The 15,662-nt window shown below is 36.0% G+C and overlaps 1 protein-coding gene across 2 annotated transcripts in view; it reads left to right on the top strand.

Annotated features, from left to right (window-relative positions):
• The window catches only part of RTN4 (reticulon 4), an 81,256-nt gene that overhangs the window by 12,859 nt on the left and 52,735 nt on the right, over positions 1-15,662 (top strand). Inside the window, exons 2-3 of one of the 2 annotated variants that reach the window (XM_008956255.4) lie at positions 12,442-12,498; positions 13,177-15,576. The exons of the other annotated variant lie outside the window; for it this stretch is intronic. Of the exons in view, the coding sequence (XP_008954503.3) occupies positions 12,442-12,498; positions 13,177-15,576 (2,457 nt within the window). The remainder of the gene's footprint in view (positions 1-12,441; positions 12,499-13,176; positions 15,577-15,662) is intronic. 2 annotated transcript variants of the gene reach the window in all.

Genomic DNA, 15,662 nt, shown 5'->3' on the forward strand with positions numbered 1-15,662 from the left:
AAAAATAAATATTCTAGCGTCCTTGTAACATACTGAATTATACAGGTATTTGGCTCTCTCTTTTCAATTGATAATTGACTGAGAAAGAAAGCTAAGTCTTCCTGCTTTTTCATTTCCAAAAAAAAAAAAAATTGTGTTGAGAAAGAAAGAAATATTCTCTGTACTCTTGTAGCAGGAGCTATAGCTGCCAAATACTGGATTTTTTTTTTTTTTAAAGCAGTCTCTTTACATAGGTGGCCCTCTACTTTTCAAAAATAATTATTTCTTTAATAGCTTGTTTTTCTCATTGATGGAATTGTTACCACAGATACAGAAAGTTTATAAAGTTTTGTTGTTCAAGAGTTTGGAGTTGCTGCTTATATTGGTGGTCTCTTGGAAGTTCAATATTAAGAAAAAAATTAATATATTCCTTTTTTTTTTTAACTAGGCCTAAGGCTGAGTAAGAGGACAAGAAAGATGAATAGAGGTTATACTTATGAGAGGTATAGGTAGCAGATGAAGGAAAAAATACAGGCCCTTAGTTGTAAAGAATTTTCTGCTCTTAAAACCGGAGGAGTTTTGTGATTGGCCTTACAGGACGTATTTACAGATCTCTGAACTGCTTTTGTGGAAAGAGAGAAGCTTACTTAAGGATTCCAGGTCTGCCTACGTGTTCTTTCTCCCCAACTTTGTAGGTTGATTTATAAACTCGCCTAATTGGAAGGTGCCATTATTGAGTTCATTTATCTCAGTGCCCTGAGAACCGTAGATGGAGGTGACCTAAAATTGTTACAACTTTTTTTTTTGAGCTACTAGAGGTTTTGATCTCAGAAAATAAGGGAATTTACTTCTATTTATTCTCTTCTGAAGAGGTTACCAAAGATGCTTGTATCTGTGATATAAATCCCTTTCATAGTCTAGAACTTCTCAGTCTCAATTCATCAACATCATTGTTAAATTATGGAAAGTTTTATTTTATCAAATTCTGATATTTTAATTTTGTATAAGAACCAAATTTTATATAAAATAACTTGATAAAAACTTTGTTAGATGCTTTTGCTTGCATAGGTGAATTATTGAAAATCAGAATATAGAAGATCAAGTTAGTATTTCATTATATTTTATAGGCCATCTGTACTGCACAGAGATCTGACATAAGGATTAGGGCTATAAGACATCACTTTTGAACAAGGACTGAGAAACTGCCACCTACAACATACCTTCTCATTTACCCTCTCTCATCAACCAAACTTACTCTTGTTCCCTTATTAAAATTTTGTTAATGAAATATGTTGCAGGGGATATGGTTAAGTTTAAGATTGATAGACTCAAACATGTATATATTTTAATGGAATACTAAAAGAGTTGAGGGTAAAACTATGGTTAAAATGTCTTCAATACAGTAGAATTAGTATCAAGCATCCAGCTAATGTTCACATTTCCATTTATTTATTTAGAGATGGAGTTTCACTCTTGTCACCCAGGCTGGAGTGCAGTGGTGTAAGTTTGGCTCACTGCAACCTCCACCTCCTGGGTTCAAGTGATTCTCCTGCCTCAGTCTCCGAGTAGCTGTGATTACAGGCACCCAACACTACACCTGGCTAATTTTTGTATTTTTAGTAGAGATGGGGTGTCACCATATTGGGCAGGCTGGTCTCGAACTCCTGACCTCAGGTGATTCACCTGCCTTGGCCCCCCCGAAGTGCTGGTGTGAGCGAGCGCGCCTGGCCTCACATTGACTGTTATGTACTGAATGTCATAAATGGTCTTTCTTTCTTTCTTTCTATTCTTACAGTTAGAATCAGAATTCGAGTAAGGTCCACATATTACAATAGATCAATTTGATTTATTAGTCTTTTAATCTATCGAAGAGTTCTCCCTTGCTTGTGGTCTCTCTCTCTCTGCAATTTATTTGTTGAAAAATGCCCATACACCTTTTTCACCTTAATGTTTTTATTAAGATATAATTTACATGCAGTAAAATGCATAAATTTTAAGTTTCAACAGTTTTACATTTTGACAAATGCGTACATTAGTTTATCCACACCTCTGACAAGATATAAAACATTTCTATCATCCTAGAAAGATCTCTTGGGTCCTTGGCAGTCAGTCCTTCAATTCTTTGCTCTGGTTCCTACCTGCAACACCAATCCCAAACAACTACTGTTTTGATTTCTTTCATCATAGATTAGTTTTACGTATTTTAAAGCATCAATCATATGAATGGAATCATACATTTTGTGCTTGGCTACTTGCATTCAGCATGATGCTTTTAAGACTTACTAATGATGCTGCAGGTATCAGTAATTTGTTCCTTTTAACTGCTGAGTGGTATTCCATGCTAAGAATATAGCACAGTTTAATTATGTATTCACTCGTTGGATGTTTGGATTATAGTTTTTGGCTACTATGAACAAAATGCTGTGAACATTCTTACATAGACATTTTTGTATGCATATATTTTCATTTCTCTTAGGTAAATACTTGAGACTAGAATTGCTGAGTCATGGGGTAACTATATATTTAACTTTATAAGAAGTTGCTTAACTGTTCTCCCAACCACTTCCACCAGCAGTGTGTGAGAATTCTAGTGGCTTTACATTTTCACCAACATTTGATATTGTCAGTTTTTTAAATTCTAACCATTTTAGTGGTTATGTAGTGGTTCCTCATTGTGGTCTTAATCTAAATTTCCCTAGGGACTAATGAATTAGAGGACTTTTACATGTCCTTTGCGTGTGTGTTTTTTTTGGTGAAGTGTCTGTTCAAGTAATTTGCCCATTCTTAAATTGTGTTGTATGCCTTTTTTTTTTCCTACATATTAGTAAGAGTTCTCTCTATATATTATGAATACAAATCTTTGGTCTGATACATGTGTTGTGAATATATTCTCCTAGTTGTAGCTTGCCTATTAATTTTATTGATTCTTTTGATGAGTATAAATTTTTAATTTTGAGAAGTCATAATTACTTTTTCTTTCATGGTTAGTGCTTTCTTTGTGATGTCTAAGACATTTTTGCCTCCTTCCAAGATTGTGAAGACACTTTGGTTTCTTCTAGAAGCTTGATAGTTTTAGCTTTTGTTTGTCTTGATCCGTTTTGAGGTAGTTTTTGTCTATGTGCCAGTTCCCTCAGCTCCATTTCACATGGAGCAACACTGAGATGGCTGAGTGAGATCTGCACCTGTAGCAGGTTGTATTATAGACAGAAATCTTAAGCTTAGGGAAACAAATCTTTTGTGTCATATAATAAGCATGGCTGCTAGTTGCTGAAGAAGAAGAAACTGTCCCTGTTTTCCAAGGCTGTTCACAATACAGACGTTTTTAAAAGATAGGAACAAAGGGAAGATGTGTAAAAACACAATATACTCATAGAGAACTGTTTCCTGACACTCAACAATATTATATCTTTCAACCCATGAACGTGATATCTCTGTTGTTTAGATCATCTGTAATTTCTCTCATCAGTGTGTTTCAGTATAGCAGTTTTGTGCATCTCTTGTCAAATTTATGCCTAAATATTTTATGTTTTTTTGTTACAGTGAGTGATATTTAGAAAATATTTTCATTTTCTCTTTGTTGCTACTGTATGGAAATAGAGTTAAGTTTTGTGTACTGTCTTTGCATCTATCCTGTATCCTTATAAATTCACTACTAGCTTTGGTAGGGTTATTTTATTTTGAATCCTTAGGATTTTCCAACTATACAGTCCTGTTGTCTGTAAGTTAAGATAGTTTTACTTTTCTCTTCAGATCTTTGTGAGAAGCCTGGTAGATTGCTTGTTTTACACAGAATCTTGAGTGAATGCATTAGTCTTTCACCTTTAAGTATGATGTTAGCTGCATATTTTTCCTAGATATCCTGACTCTTAGGTTGAGAAAGCTTCCTTCTGTTCCTAGTTTGCTGATAGTTTTTATGATAACAGGTGTTGAAATTTGTCAGATAAGTTTTTGACATTTGTTGAGATGATCATATGGTTTTTCCTTTTCGAGCTGTTGTTACTATAGTGAATGTCATTATTTGATTAAAAAAAAACTTTTTAAATTTTTTAAATTTTTTTTTTTTTTTTTTTTTTTGAGACAGTCTTGCTCTGTTGCCTGGGCTGGAGTGCAGTGGCACGATATTGGCTCACTGCAACCTCTGCCTCCTGGTTTCAAGTGTTTCTTGTGCCTCAGCCTCCCGAGTAGCTGGGACTACAGGTGCACGCCACCACACCTGGGTGATTTTTGTATTTTTAGTAGAGACAGGGTCTTACCATGTTGGCCAGGCTGGTCTCAAACTCTTGGCCTCAAGTGATCTGCCCACCTCAGCCTCCCAGAGTGCTGGGATTACAGGCATGAGCCACTGCGCGCGGCCTATTGTTTGATTTTGAATGTTAAACCAACCTCACCTTCCTGGAATTAAACCACATTTGGTGATGATTATACTTTCTATGAGTTGCTGGATTCAATCTGCTACTATTTTATTGAAGATTTTTTGCATGTGTGGTTATGAGGAATAGTGTTATATAAATTAATTTTAATTTTCGTGTTATATCCTTGTCTGGTTTTGGTATTAATGCATAAATCTATAAAAATTTTATGGGAAGTGTTTGCTTTTCCTTTATATGCTCAAAGAGTTTGTGTAAGGTTGGTACTATTCATTAGATGTTTTATATTAGTTTTCTTTGTGGGGGTTTTAAGTTACAAGTATAGTCACATAGGGCTATTCTGATTTTTGATTTCTGCTTGTGTCAGTTTTGGTGATTTGCATCTTTCAAGGAATGCATCTATTTCATTTTGATGACTGGGTATAAAGAAACTTGTCTTTCATTTTGATAAGTAGACATCAAGGAAGTTGTCTACTCATCTAAGTTGTCTAATTTATTGTCATAAATGTGTGCATAATATTCTCTTACGTTTTTAGGACCTACAGTAATAGTCCCTCTTTTATTTTCAATACTTGCTTCCTCTCTTTGTCTCTCAGTCTCTGTCTGTCTTGATCATTTTAGTTGATTATCAATTCTGTTGATCTTTTCAGGGAAGCAGCTTTTTGTTTCATTGATTTTTTTTTAATCTGTTTTCTATCATTGGTTTCTGCTCTTTACTACTTATTTTCTTTTACTTGTTTGGATTTAACTTGCTCTTTTAAAGTGGAAGCTTTACACTTCGATTTTAAGCCTTTTTTCTAAAAGCATTTAAAAGCTATACATTTCTCTCTAAGCATTACTTTGCTGCATCCCACACATTTTCATGATCATTTGATTCAGAATTTCTTTAATTTTCCCCCTATTTTCTTTGATTCATGGATTATTTAGAATTCTGTAGTTTAATTTTTAAACATTTTAGAATATTTTAGATGATTTAATTCATTGTAGAACATAGACTGCATGATTTCACTTGTTTTAGATTGAGATTGTTTTGTAGCCCAGGAAATGTTTTATCTTGGTGAATGTTCCATATGTACTTGAGAAGAATGTGTATTATATTGTTGGTTGTAGTGTTCCATAAAAGTCAGTTTAGTTCATTGGTAGTGGGGCCTAAATCATCTGTATCCTAACTGATGGTGTGTGGGTATGTGTCTTTGTTTTTTCTTTGTCCCATCTGCTTTTTGGGTTCTTTGATTTTCTTCTTTTGTTTCTTCTTCTGGATTAATCAAGGATTTTATAATATTCAGATTTATCTCCTCTGTTGGGGTTTTAGCTGTACCTCTTTATTTTTTAAGAGGCTGTTCTAGGGATTACAGAATGCATTCTCAATTTATCATAAAATAGCAAGAATATTATACCACCTTACATGTTTCACATGTAATAAAACATACTTTCATATACTATTTTCATCCTTTGTGCTTTTATTGTCGTAAGTTTTGCTTCTAAATGTATTATAGTTATTATATTTTGTGATTATTTGTGCTTCAGAAAGTTAATTATTCTTTGAAGAAACTAAGAAATGAGAAAAATTAACATCTACCTGTATATTCAACATCTACATATATATTTACCATTTTTGCCATTCTTTATTCCTACATAAAGATCAAAGTTTACATCTCATATCGTTTTCTCTCAGTCTGAAGAACTTGATTTAACATTTCTTGTATTGTAGGTATCTTAGTGACAAATTCTTTCAGCTTCTGTTTTCAGCTTTTATCTGAAAATACCTTTATTAATCTTTACTTTTTCTATATATTTTGTTTGTTCGTTTAGAGATAAGGTCTTACTCTGTTGCCCAGGCTGGAGTCCAGTGGCCTTATCATAACCCACTGCAGCCTCAAACTCCTGGGCTCAAGTGATGCTCCCACCTCAGCCTCCCAAGTAGGTGGGACTATAGGCACACGCTATTGTGCCTGGCTAATTTTTTAATTTTTTTGGAGAGTTGGGGTCTCACTTTGTTGCCCTGGCTGGTCTCGTACCCCAGGGCTCAAGCAATCCTCCTACCCCAGCCTCCTACAGTCCTGAGATTACAGGTGTGAGCCACCATGCCTGGTCATTTAAAAAAATATGTTTTGAATAATACAGCCAATTCTGTTTTTTAAGCTGTCACTATGTTCTGTATAGCCACCAAAAACAGGGAATTAGCAAATACTGAATCATTGTTCTTAGGGGAAATACAGACTTGGCTCCTGTAAGCCTCTTGTCACAATATTTTTGTTAACCAATCAGTATATTACCTTGTTTTATGTGTTTTTCTATTTAAAGCCACCTGGGGTACAAAAATACAGTTGGATAGAGGGAATAAGTTCTAGTATTTGATAGTACAGTAAAGAAATTATAGTTAATGATTTATTCTATATTTCAGAATAGCTAGAAGAATTGTAATGTTTCTAACACAAAGAAAAGAAAAATGTTTGAGGTGATATATAACCCAGTTACTCTGACTTGATCATTACACATTGCATATAGGTATCAAAATATCATATGTACTACCAAAATATAAAACAACTGTTATATATCAATTAAAAAATAAAGACATCTTATTTAATATGTATTATTGATTCATTAACATTGAACTCATGGCCAAGAACACTATAATTTATGCCTGAAGGAAGATTATCTAACATATGTTTTCTCTGTAAGGCACATCATAGCCTTCTTGTGGTTAAAAACACTCGATAGCATGTCAGCGCTGTGCTTAAGGGCCATATGAAACAGGGAAGTCAGTGGCAGAGCTGAAACAAGAAGGCGGTAGGGTTACCTTGTTCCATCTCGCTGGGAACTTGTACTTTGGATGACCCGCTCTGGTTTGCCTGCTGTGCTCATTGCATGTCCTGAAAGTGCTGCAAGTATGGATTTTGGGGCTACAAATTTAGTGAGTAGGTAAATGAGCAAATAAGGAATCCATGAATAATGAGGATCATCTGTATATAATTTTAGATTGTCAGTTTTTTCATAACTTTAAAGGCGTTCATTACCTTTTGGATTACATCAATGAGAGGTGAGGTCATTCTTATTGTTGTTTACCTGCTTTTTTCCTCTGACTGTTTTTAGGGTTGTCTCTATCTTTGATTTTCAGTTTGACCCTTATGGTATGCCTTTTTGTGGTGTTATGTTTATTCTGCTTGGAGTTCATTGAGCTTTGTGGCTCTGTTGGTTGGTATTTTCAAAATGCCCACTTCTGTCCAATTTTAGGCCATTTTTTATTTCTTTCTTTTTTTAACTTCTTCAGTCTTTTTTAAAGAGACAGGGTCTTAACTGTGTAGTCCAGGGTGGAGTGCAGTGGCGTGATCATGGCTTGTTACAGCCTCAAACTCCTGGGCTTGAGTGATCCTCCCATCTCAGCCTCCTGAGTTGCTAGAACTGCACGTGTGCACCACTACACCGGCTAATTTTTAAGTTTTTTGTAGAGATAAGGTCTCACTGTGTTGTCCAAACTGGTGTCCCAACTCCTGGCCTCAAGTGGTCCTCCCACTTTGGCCTCCTAAAGTGTTGGGGTTACAGGCATGAGCTCCCATGCCTGGCCACTGTTGCTTTTTTTAAGGGGACTGCAATTATAGGTATTTTAACTCCTTGATTGTCTCTCAGCACTGAGGCTCTGTTCCTTTTTTCACTTGCCCTTTTCCCTTGTTGTGTTTCAGTTTGGATAATTTCTGTTGATTTTTTTAAGTTTGTTTATCAATAAATCTTTTTTTCTGTATTGTCTAATCTGCCTTTAAGCTCATCTAGTGGTTATTTTCAGTTAATATAATTTACAGTTCTAGCATCTCCATTTGGTCCTTTAGTCTATATTTCTCCACCAAGATTCCCTGTCTACTCTATATGTCTGTCTTTTTCTGTACTTAATATCTTAATAGCTATTTTAATTTTCATTTTAATATTTGCTAATCCAGGCCAGGTGTGTTAGTTCACACTTGTAATTCCAGCACTTTGGGAGGCTGAGGCTGGCGGATCACTTGAGGTCAGGAGTTTGAGACCAGCTTGGCCAACGTAGTGAAACCCCGTCTCTACTAAAAATACAAAAATTAGCTTGGTGTGATGGCAGACACCTGTAATCCCAGCTACTCAGAGGCTGAGGCGGGATAATTGCTTGAACCTGGGAGGTGGAGGTTGCAGTGAGCCAAGATAGCCCTGCTGTACTCCAGCCTGGGTGACAGAGCAAGACTCTGCCTCAAAAAAAAAAAAGTGCGAATCCAACGTCTACGTTATTTGTTTGTTTATATTTGCTATTCTTTCTTATTTATGGTCATATTTTCTTGCTGCTTTGCATGTCCATTAATTTATTTTATACTGCATGTCATGGATTTGGTGGTTTTAACTTTGTTCTGGCAGGCAGTTAATTTGCTGGAAAATCATTTTGATCCTTTCAAGTTTTGATTTTAAAGTTAGGGTGGGTCTAGAGGTAGGGGTCTGCAGATTTACAGGGCCAGTTAGAGTAAATATTTTAGGCTTGTGGGCCATACAGCCTTTGTCTAAACTGTTCGTCTCTGTTTTTATTGTGTAAAAGTAGTTATAGACAGCACAGAAGTGAATGGGCGTGGCTGTGTTCCAATACAATATGGGCTCATGAGCCATGGTTTGCTGACTCTTGGTCTAGAGTATCCTTTAGGCTTAGAGTAGTCCTGCTTGAGGTGTTTAGAGAGATCTTTCCTTTCTGACTGGTCAGAATTTTTAGATCAGGTCTTCAGCACTTTCTGACTTTCGATATAATCCAGTTAATTTGCAGATCTACCATAGGTTTCCTGGCTAGGCCTTGCCAAGTCTTGTGCTGTGCACATGCAGTGTAGTATTCACCCAGAGATTTAAGAGGAACCCCATCCAGATTTTTGGAGCTTCTTTTCTGTGAGGCTTTACTTTGTATGTTACCTTGTCCCACAAATTCCAGACAACTCCTCAGCCTCCTCAGCTTAGCAAGAGTGCGATATTCTTAGGCTTCTCTCTGTACTGTAGACCAGAATGTGCCTTCAGACAGAAAGCAGCGTAGTCATCTTGCAGGTTTCCCTTTTCTCAGGATTCACACTGCTGTCCTGCCTCTTGTCCACTGTCTCAAGATAGTTGCTTCTAGTATTTTGCCCATATTTTTAGTTGCTTATATTGGAAGAATTAGTCTGTTGTAATTACTCTCATAGCCAGAAGCAGAAGTTCTATGGTTTTAAAATGCAGGTTTTTTCTAGTATTATAATTAGATATGATTTAAATGCCTCTTTTCTCTTATGTGAAATGGGGGTAACAGTAGTACCTACCTTACAGGGTAGTTTTGAGAACAGAATGAACATCTGAAACAAATGTGCCGGCTCAGCACAGTACCTGTCCCACATTAATGTTTCTATAAATGTTGTTACGTTGTAAAATAGAAGCAATTGATCAATGCAATATTTCTGCTAATTACAAGGTATTTACTGGGTGACGATTTACCTTGTTTCAGGAGAACTAACTTGAGGGGCTGATACAGTAAGAAGGATTGCACCAGTTGCACTTGTACATAAATACATCCTTCAGAAGATGAAGCACATCTCGTGCTTTGAGGAAGCCTAGCCAAAAAATAATAATAACTATAAAGCACAATGACTTGGGAATTAGATGTTTTGAATTCTGACCCTCTGGCCTCCTAGTTCTGTGACTTAGGGCAAGTTGTTACTTCTTTTTTCTTTCCCTCTCCCTCCTTCACAACATTTTGAGGTAGGTACTCTTATTATCCTTATTTTACAAGTTTCATTAGGCACAGAAAGGCTAAGAGTTACAGTTGTAAGTGATGAATTTGTGATTTGAACTTAGGCAATTCAATTTCATGATCTGTGATTGCTTTATTAGGAGTCTGAACTGTATTCTTGAAGTCCCAGAAGATAGTTAAATATTCTGGATTTTTTTTTAAGAGCTTTTAGAAATGTAGTACTTGTTTTATGGTTAACTGGATCAAATCCCATTTTACAAAATGAAGATTTTTCTTTTTTTCTTAAACATAATGAATCTTTGAAATACCAATTTGAAAACTTTTTTACTTAGAAAAATTCCAGGAATATAGTTTTTATTATAAAAGATTATTGCACTAGGTAGGAATAAGAGTACAGTACATTAAAAAAATAGTTTAAAATTATGGCACAAATTTAGATGTAGTTTGTTTTCCCACTAACTTTAACAGTAATATATGTTTCTAGTTCACTTTCCAGATAGACTAGCCTCTGAATTAGTGGCTTTTAACTATATTGTGTAGATAAAAAAGGCAACCATTTTGTTAAGAATTGGTTAACTGTTATTTAGGTGGAGCAGCTGCGTAATTATTTGGTTCTGCTCTTTGACCCTCAAATTTCAGTTTTATTCAAGCTAATAATTCATTATTTTAGCTGAAGGGAACTTTCCTTCATTTTACAAATGAGAAACTGTAATTTAAGATCACATAGCAAGTAATCTTTTAAAAATGTGTACACATATATATGCACTTTATTTAAAAATCTTATAAGCCATTATGTTACCCCTTTGACTGGATAGCCCATCCTACCTAGTGCTCTAGGTTGGAGGAAACCCTTTTAAACACACATCGTAAATTTCCCGTCATCACCCTCATCTAGGAATCCTTTAAGTATGACTTCATGCCCAGTATATATTTATCTAAAATATATAAGACCTTGTGAAGTTAGCTCTCCTAATTCATTAAGGGTAATATGCTTGGAAGACAAGTCTGTATTCATGTTAGCTACATTTCTTGGATTTTTATCTGTTTTCATCAGCCTTGTCTAGCTTGTCCATCCAGATGAAATTGTCTAAATTTATTAGGTTCTCTCTGTTAAAGGAATCTCACCTTCCAGTCATCTCTCAGGCTGTTTCAAATTGTCTGATGGTAGAGGCCTTTCTCTAGTGTAAACCATAGAAGATCTTTAGCTTAGGATCTCCCAACTGCAGGTACAAGATGACATTGTACAAAGTTAATATTACCAATATAGAGTGTATTAGTTAGCTTGGGCTGCCGTAACAAAATACCATAGGCTGGGTGGCTGAACAGAAATTTACTTCTCACAATTCTGGAGGCTGGTAAGTCTAAGATCAAGGTGCTGGCAAGGTAGATTTCTTTTTGAGGCCTCTTCTCCTGGCTTATAGGTGACCACCATCTCACTGTGTGCACACATGACCTCTTGTGTGTGCCTGGGGAGACAGGGAGCATGACAGCAAGTTCTCTGGTGTCTCTTCTTGTAAGGGCATTAATCCCCTTGGCCCAGGGCCCCACCCTGACTGCATTTAACCCTAATCACCTCCCAAAGTCCCCATCTTCAGATACTATCACTTTAGGGGTTGGGGCTTTAACATGAGTTTTGTAGGAAATATAAGCATTCAGTTCTGTAACATACAGTGATTAAGGAAATGGGCTCTGGAATTGAATTGCCTTAGTCTCTCACTTACTAGTTGTGTATACAAATAACAAGTAGCCTTCACTTAGGTTAATTTTAAACAAAACCAATAATAGTGTCATCCTAAAGGCAGTTAATTTTTTTTTTTTTTATTTTGGACTCTGGCATTTGGACATTGGCACAGGACTAATGTCTTCAAAGAACAATGTACAATGACTATAACAACTTAGAATGTAAGAGAAAATGCATAATTCTTTAAAAGTGTTTCTTTAAATTGAATATATGCCAGTAACAAAAGATTAAACATTTGTAGTTGTTAATTGTATTCAAATTCAGCTTTTTATTTTTGGCCTGAATAGAACAAGACAATTTACCTATGTGAAAACCTGAGTGAAAGCTTGGGATGTGATATGTTAAGCAGAACAGTATTTTAAAGCCACTTTGATTCATAAGTTTCTTTAACATAAACAGGTTGTATTGCCTCTTGAAAAATGATAGGTTCTATGGATAACATTTAATTAACTTTATAATACATATGATGATTTAACCTGAATTAATGGTACTACTTTTTCTGACTTCCTTTTGATCTTGGCCCTTTCTCTGTAAAGTTTTTTGTTAACTTATTACAAACTGAACCCTGGCTTGCTCCTCTTATCTTTAGTCTCCTTTCAATCTGTCTTTATTTCTGCTGAGGTTATATTCTATTTGTTTTTCAGATGAGACCCTTTTTGCTCTTCCTGCTGCATCTGAGCCTGTGATACGCTCCTCTGCAGGCAAGTTCTTTCTGCCAGCCTTTTATCCTCTCTGTATTCTAACTTTAACTCTTTAGTGTGTTAACTCTATGCAGAGTAGTTTGGGTTTACTAAAAATTAGCATGGTTCCAAGAATGTTTTGTCTACTGGAAAAGTTGAAATTTGCATTTTATATGGTATGCCCAAGGGAAAAATGAGCAAAATCCGATGAATACTTGGAAGTACATAAGGAATTCTTGGACCCTTGAATTACATTTACATATTTACCATTCCCTTTCTCCAAATACAGTTTGAGTATAGCCAGAAAGGCTTTCCTGTAAATAAATACCAGTCTATGGCATTTACCCAGTGCCCCTTCTTTCCTATACTGTCACCGAAACTCTTTTCACAGATATTCTTCTCTTCTCTAAAACTAGCTATTAGTATCTTAGTTGATAACATTTGAGGTTTACTCAGACTTGATTTGTCTTTGCACAGCATGTAATTGCCTCTGTAGCCATGCATATGTTATATTTACAATAGCTTAATATTTTCAGTAATGATTCAAGTCTACTCTATTGTTACTTATTAATTGCTATTAACATTTCATTTTAGTAAACAGTAAGTCTTTACTAACACTATTTTGGATCTGTCATAAAACTTGCATTAACTCTGAGAACACTGGCATTCTCTAACTTTCCTTTCTGTCCATGGTCACAGAAAATATGGACTTGAAGGAGCAGCCAGGTAACACTATTTCGGCTGGTCAAGAGGATTTCCCATCTGTCCTGCTTGAAACTGCTGCTTCTCTTCCTTCTCTGTCTCCTCTCTCAGCCGCTTCTTTCAAAGAACATGAATACCTTGGTAATTTGTCAACAGTATTACCCACTGAAGGAACACTTCAAGAAACTGTCAGTGAAGCTTCTAAAGAGGTCTCAGAGAAGGCAAAAACTCCACTCGTAGATAGAGATTTAACAGAGTTTTCAGAATTAGAATACTCAGAAATGGGATCATCGTTCAGTGTCTCTCCAAAAGCAGAATCTGCCGTAATAGTAGCAAATCCTAGGGAAGAAATAATCGTGAAAAATAAAGATGAAGAAGAGAATTTAGTTAGTAATAACATCCTTCATAATCAACAAGAGTTACCTACAGCTCTTACTAAATTGGTTAAAGAGGATGAAGTTGTGTCTTCAGAAAAAGCAAAAGACAGTTTTAATGAAAAGAGAGTTGCAGTGGAAGCTCCTATGAGGGAGGAATATGCAGACTTCAAACCATTTGAGCGAGTATGGGAAGTGAAAGATAGTAAGGAAGATAGTGATATGTTGGCTGCTGGAGGTAAAATCGAGAGCAACTTGGAAAGTAAAGTGGGTAAAAAATCTTTTGCAGATAGCCTTGAGCAAACTAATCACGAAAAAGATAGTGAGAGTAGTAATGATGATACTTCTTTCCCCAGTACGCCAGAAGGTATAAAGGATCGTTCAGGAGCATATATCACATGTGCTCCCTTTAACCCAGCAGCAACTGAGAGCATTGCAACAAACATTTTTCCTTTGTTAGGAGATCCTACTTCAGAAAATAAGACCGATGAAAAAAAAATAGAAGAAAAGAAGGCCCAAATAGTAACAGAGAAGAATACTAGCACCAAAACATCAAACCCTTTTCTTGTAGCAGCACAGGATTCTGAGACAGATTCTGTCACAACAGATAATTTAGCAAAGGTGACTGAGGAAGTCATGGCAAACATGCCTGAAGGCCTGACTCCAGATTTAGTACAGGAAGCATGTGAAAGTGAATTGAATGAAGTTACTGGTACAAAGATTGCTTATGAAACAAAAATGGACTTGGTTCAAACATCAGAAGTTATGCAAGAGTCACTCTATCCTGCAGCACAGCTTTGCCCATCATTTGAAGAGTCAGAAGCTACTCCTTCACCAGTTTTGCCTGACATTGTTATGGAAGCACCATTGAATTCTGCAGTTCCTAGTGCTGGTGCTTCCGTGATACAGCCCAGCTCATCACCATTAGAAGCTTCTTCAGTTAATTATGAAAGCATAAAACATGAGCCTGAAAATCCCCCACCATATGAAGAGGCCATGAGTGTATCACTAAAAAAAGTATCAGGAATAAAGGAAGAAATTAAAGAGCCTGAAAATATTAATGCAGCTCTTCAAGAAACAGAAGCTCCTTATATATCTATTGCATGTGATTTAATTAAAGAAACAAAGCTTTCTGCTGAACCAGCTCCGGATTTCTCTGATTATTCAGAAATGGCAAAAGTTGAACAGCCAGTGCCTGATCATTCTGAGCTAGTTGAAGATTCCTCACCTGATTCTGAACCAGTTGACTTATTTAGTGATGATTCAATACCTGACGTTCCACAAAAACAAGATGAAGCTGTGATGCTTGTGAAAGAAAGTCTCACTGAGACTTCATTTGAGTCAATGATAGAACATGAAAATAAGGAAAAACTCAGTGCTTTGCCACCTGAGGGAGGAAAGCCATATTTGGAATCTTTTAAGCTCAGTTTAGATAACACAAAAGATACCCTGTTACCTGATGAAGTTTCAACATTGAGCAAAAAGGAGAAAATTCCTTTGCAGATGGAGGAGCTCAGTACTGCAGTTTATTCAGATGATGACTTATTTATTTCTAAGGAAGCACAGATAAGAGAAACTGAAACATTTTCAGATTCATCTCCAATTGAAATTATAGATGAGTTCCCTACATTGATCAGTTCTAAAACCGATTCATTTTCTAAATTAGCCAGGGAATATACTGACCTAGAAGTATCCCACAAAAGTGAAATTGCTAATGCCCCGGATGGAGCTGGGTCATTGCCTTGCACAGAATTGCCCCATGACCTTTCTTTGAAGAACGTACAACCCAAAGTTGAAGAGAAAATCAATTTCTCAGATGACTTTTCCAAAAATGGGTCTGCTACATCAAAGGTGCTCTTATTGCCTCCAGATGTTTCTGCTTTGGCCGCTCAAGCAGAGATAGAGAGCATAGTTAAACCCAAAGTTCTTGTGAAAGAAGCTGAGAAAAAACTTCCTTCCGATACAGAAAAAGAGGACAGATCACCATCTGCTATATTTTCAGCAGAGCTGAGTAAAACTTCAGGTAATCCAATCTATATGCAGTTTTGTGCTTTCATGCCACTTTTGGATTTAGGGAACATTCCACTACATTTTGTGTTTTATATTATG

Source organism: Pan paniscus, chromosome 12 (assembly GCF_029289425.2).
Source record: "Pan paniscus chromosome 12, NHGRI_mPanPan1-v2.0_pri, whole genome shotgun sequence".
Lineage (NCBI taxonomy): Eukaryota > Metazoa > Chordata > Mammalia > Primates > Hominidae > Pan > Pan paniscus.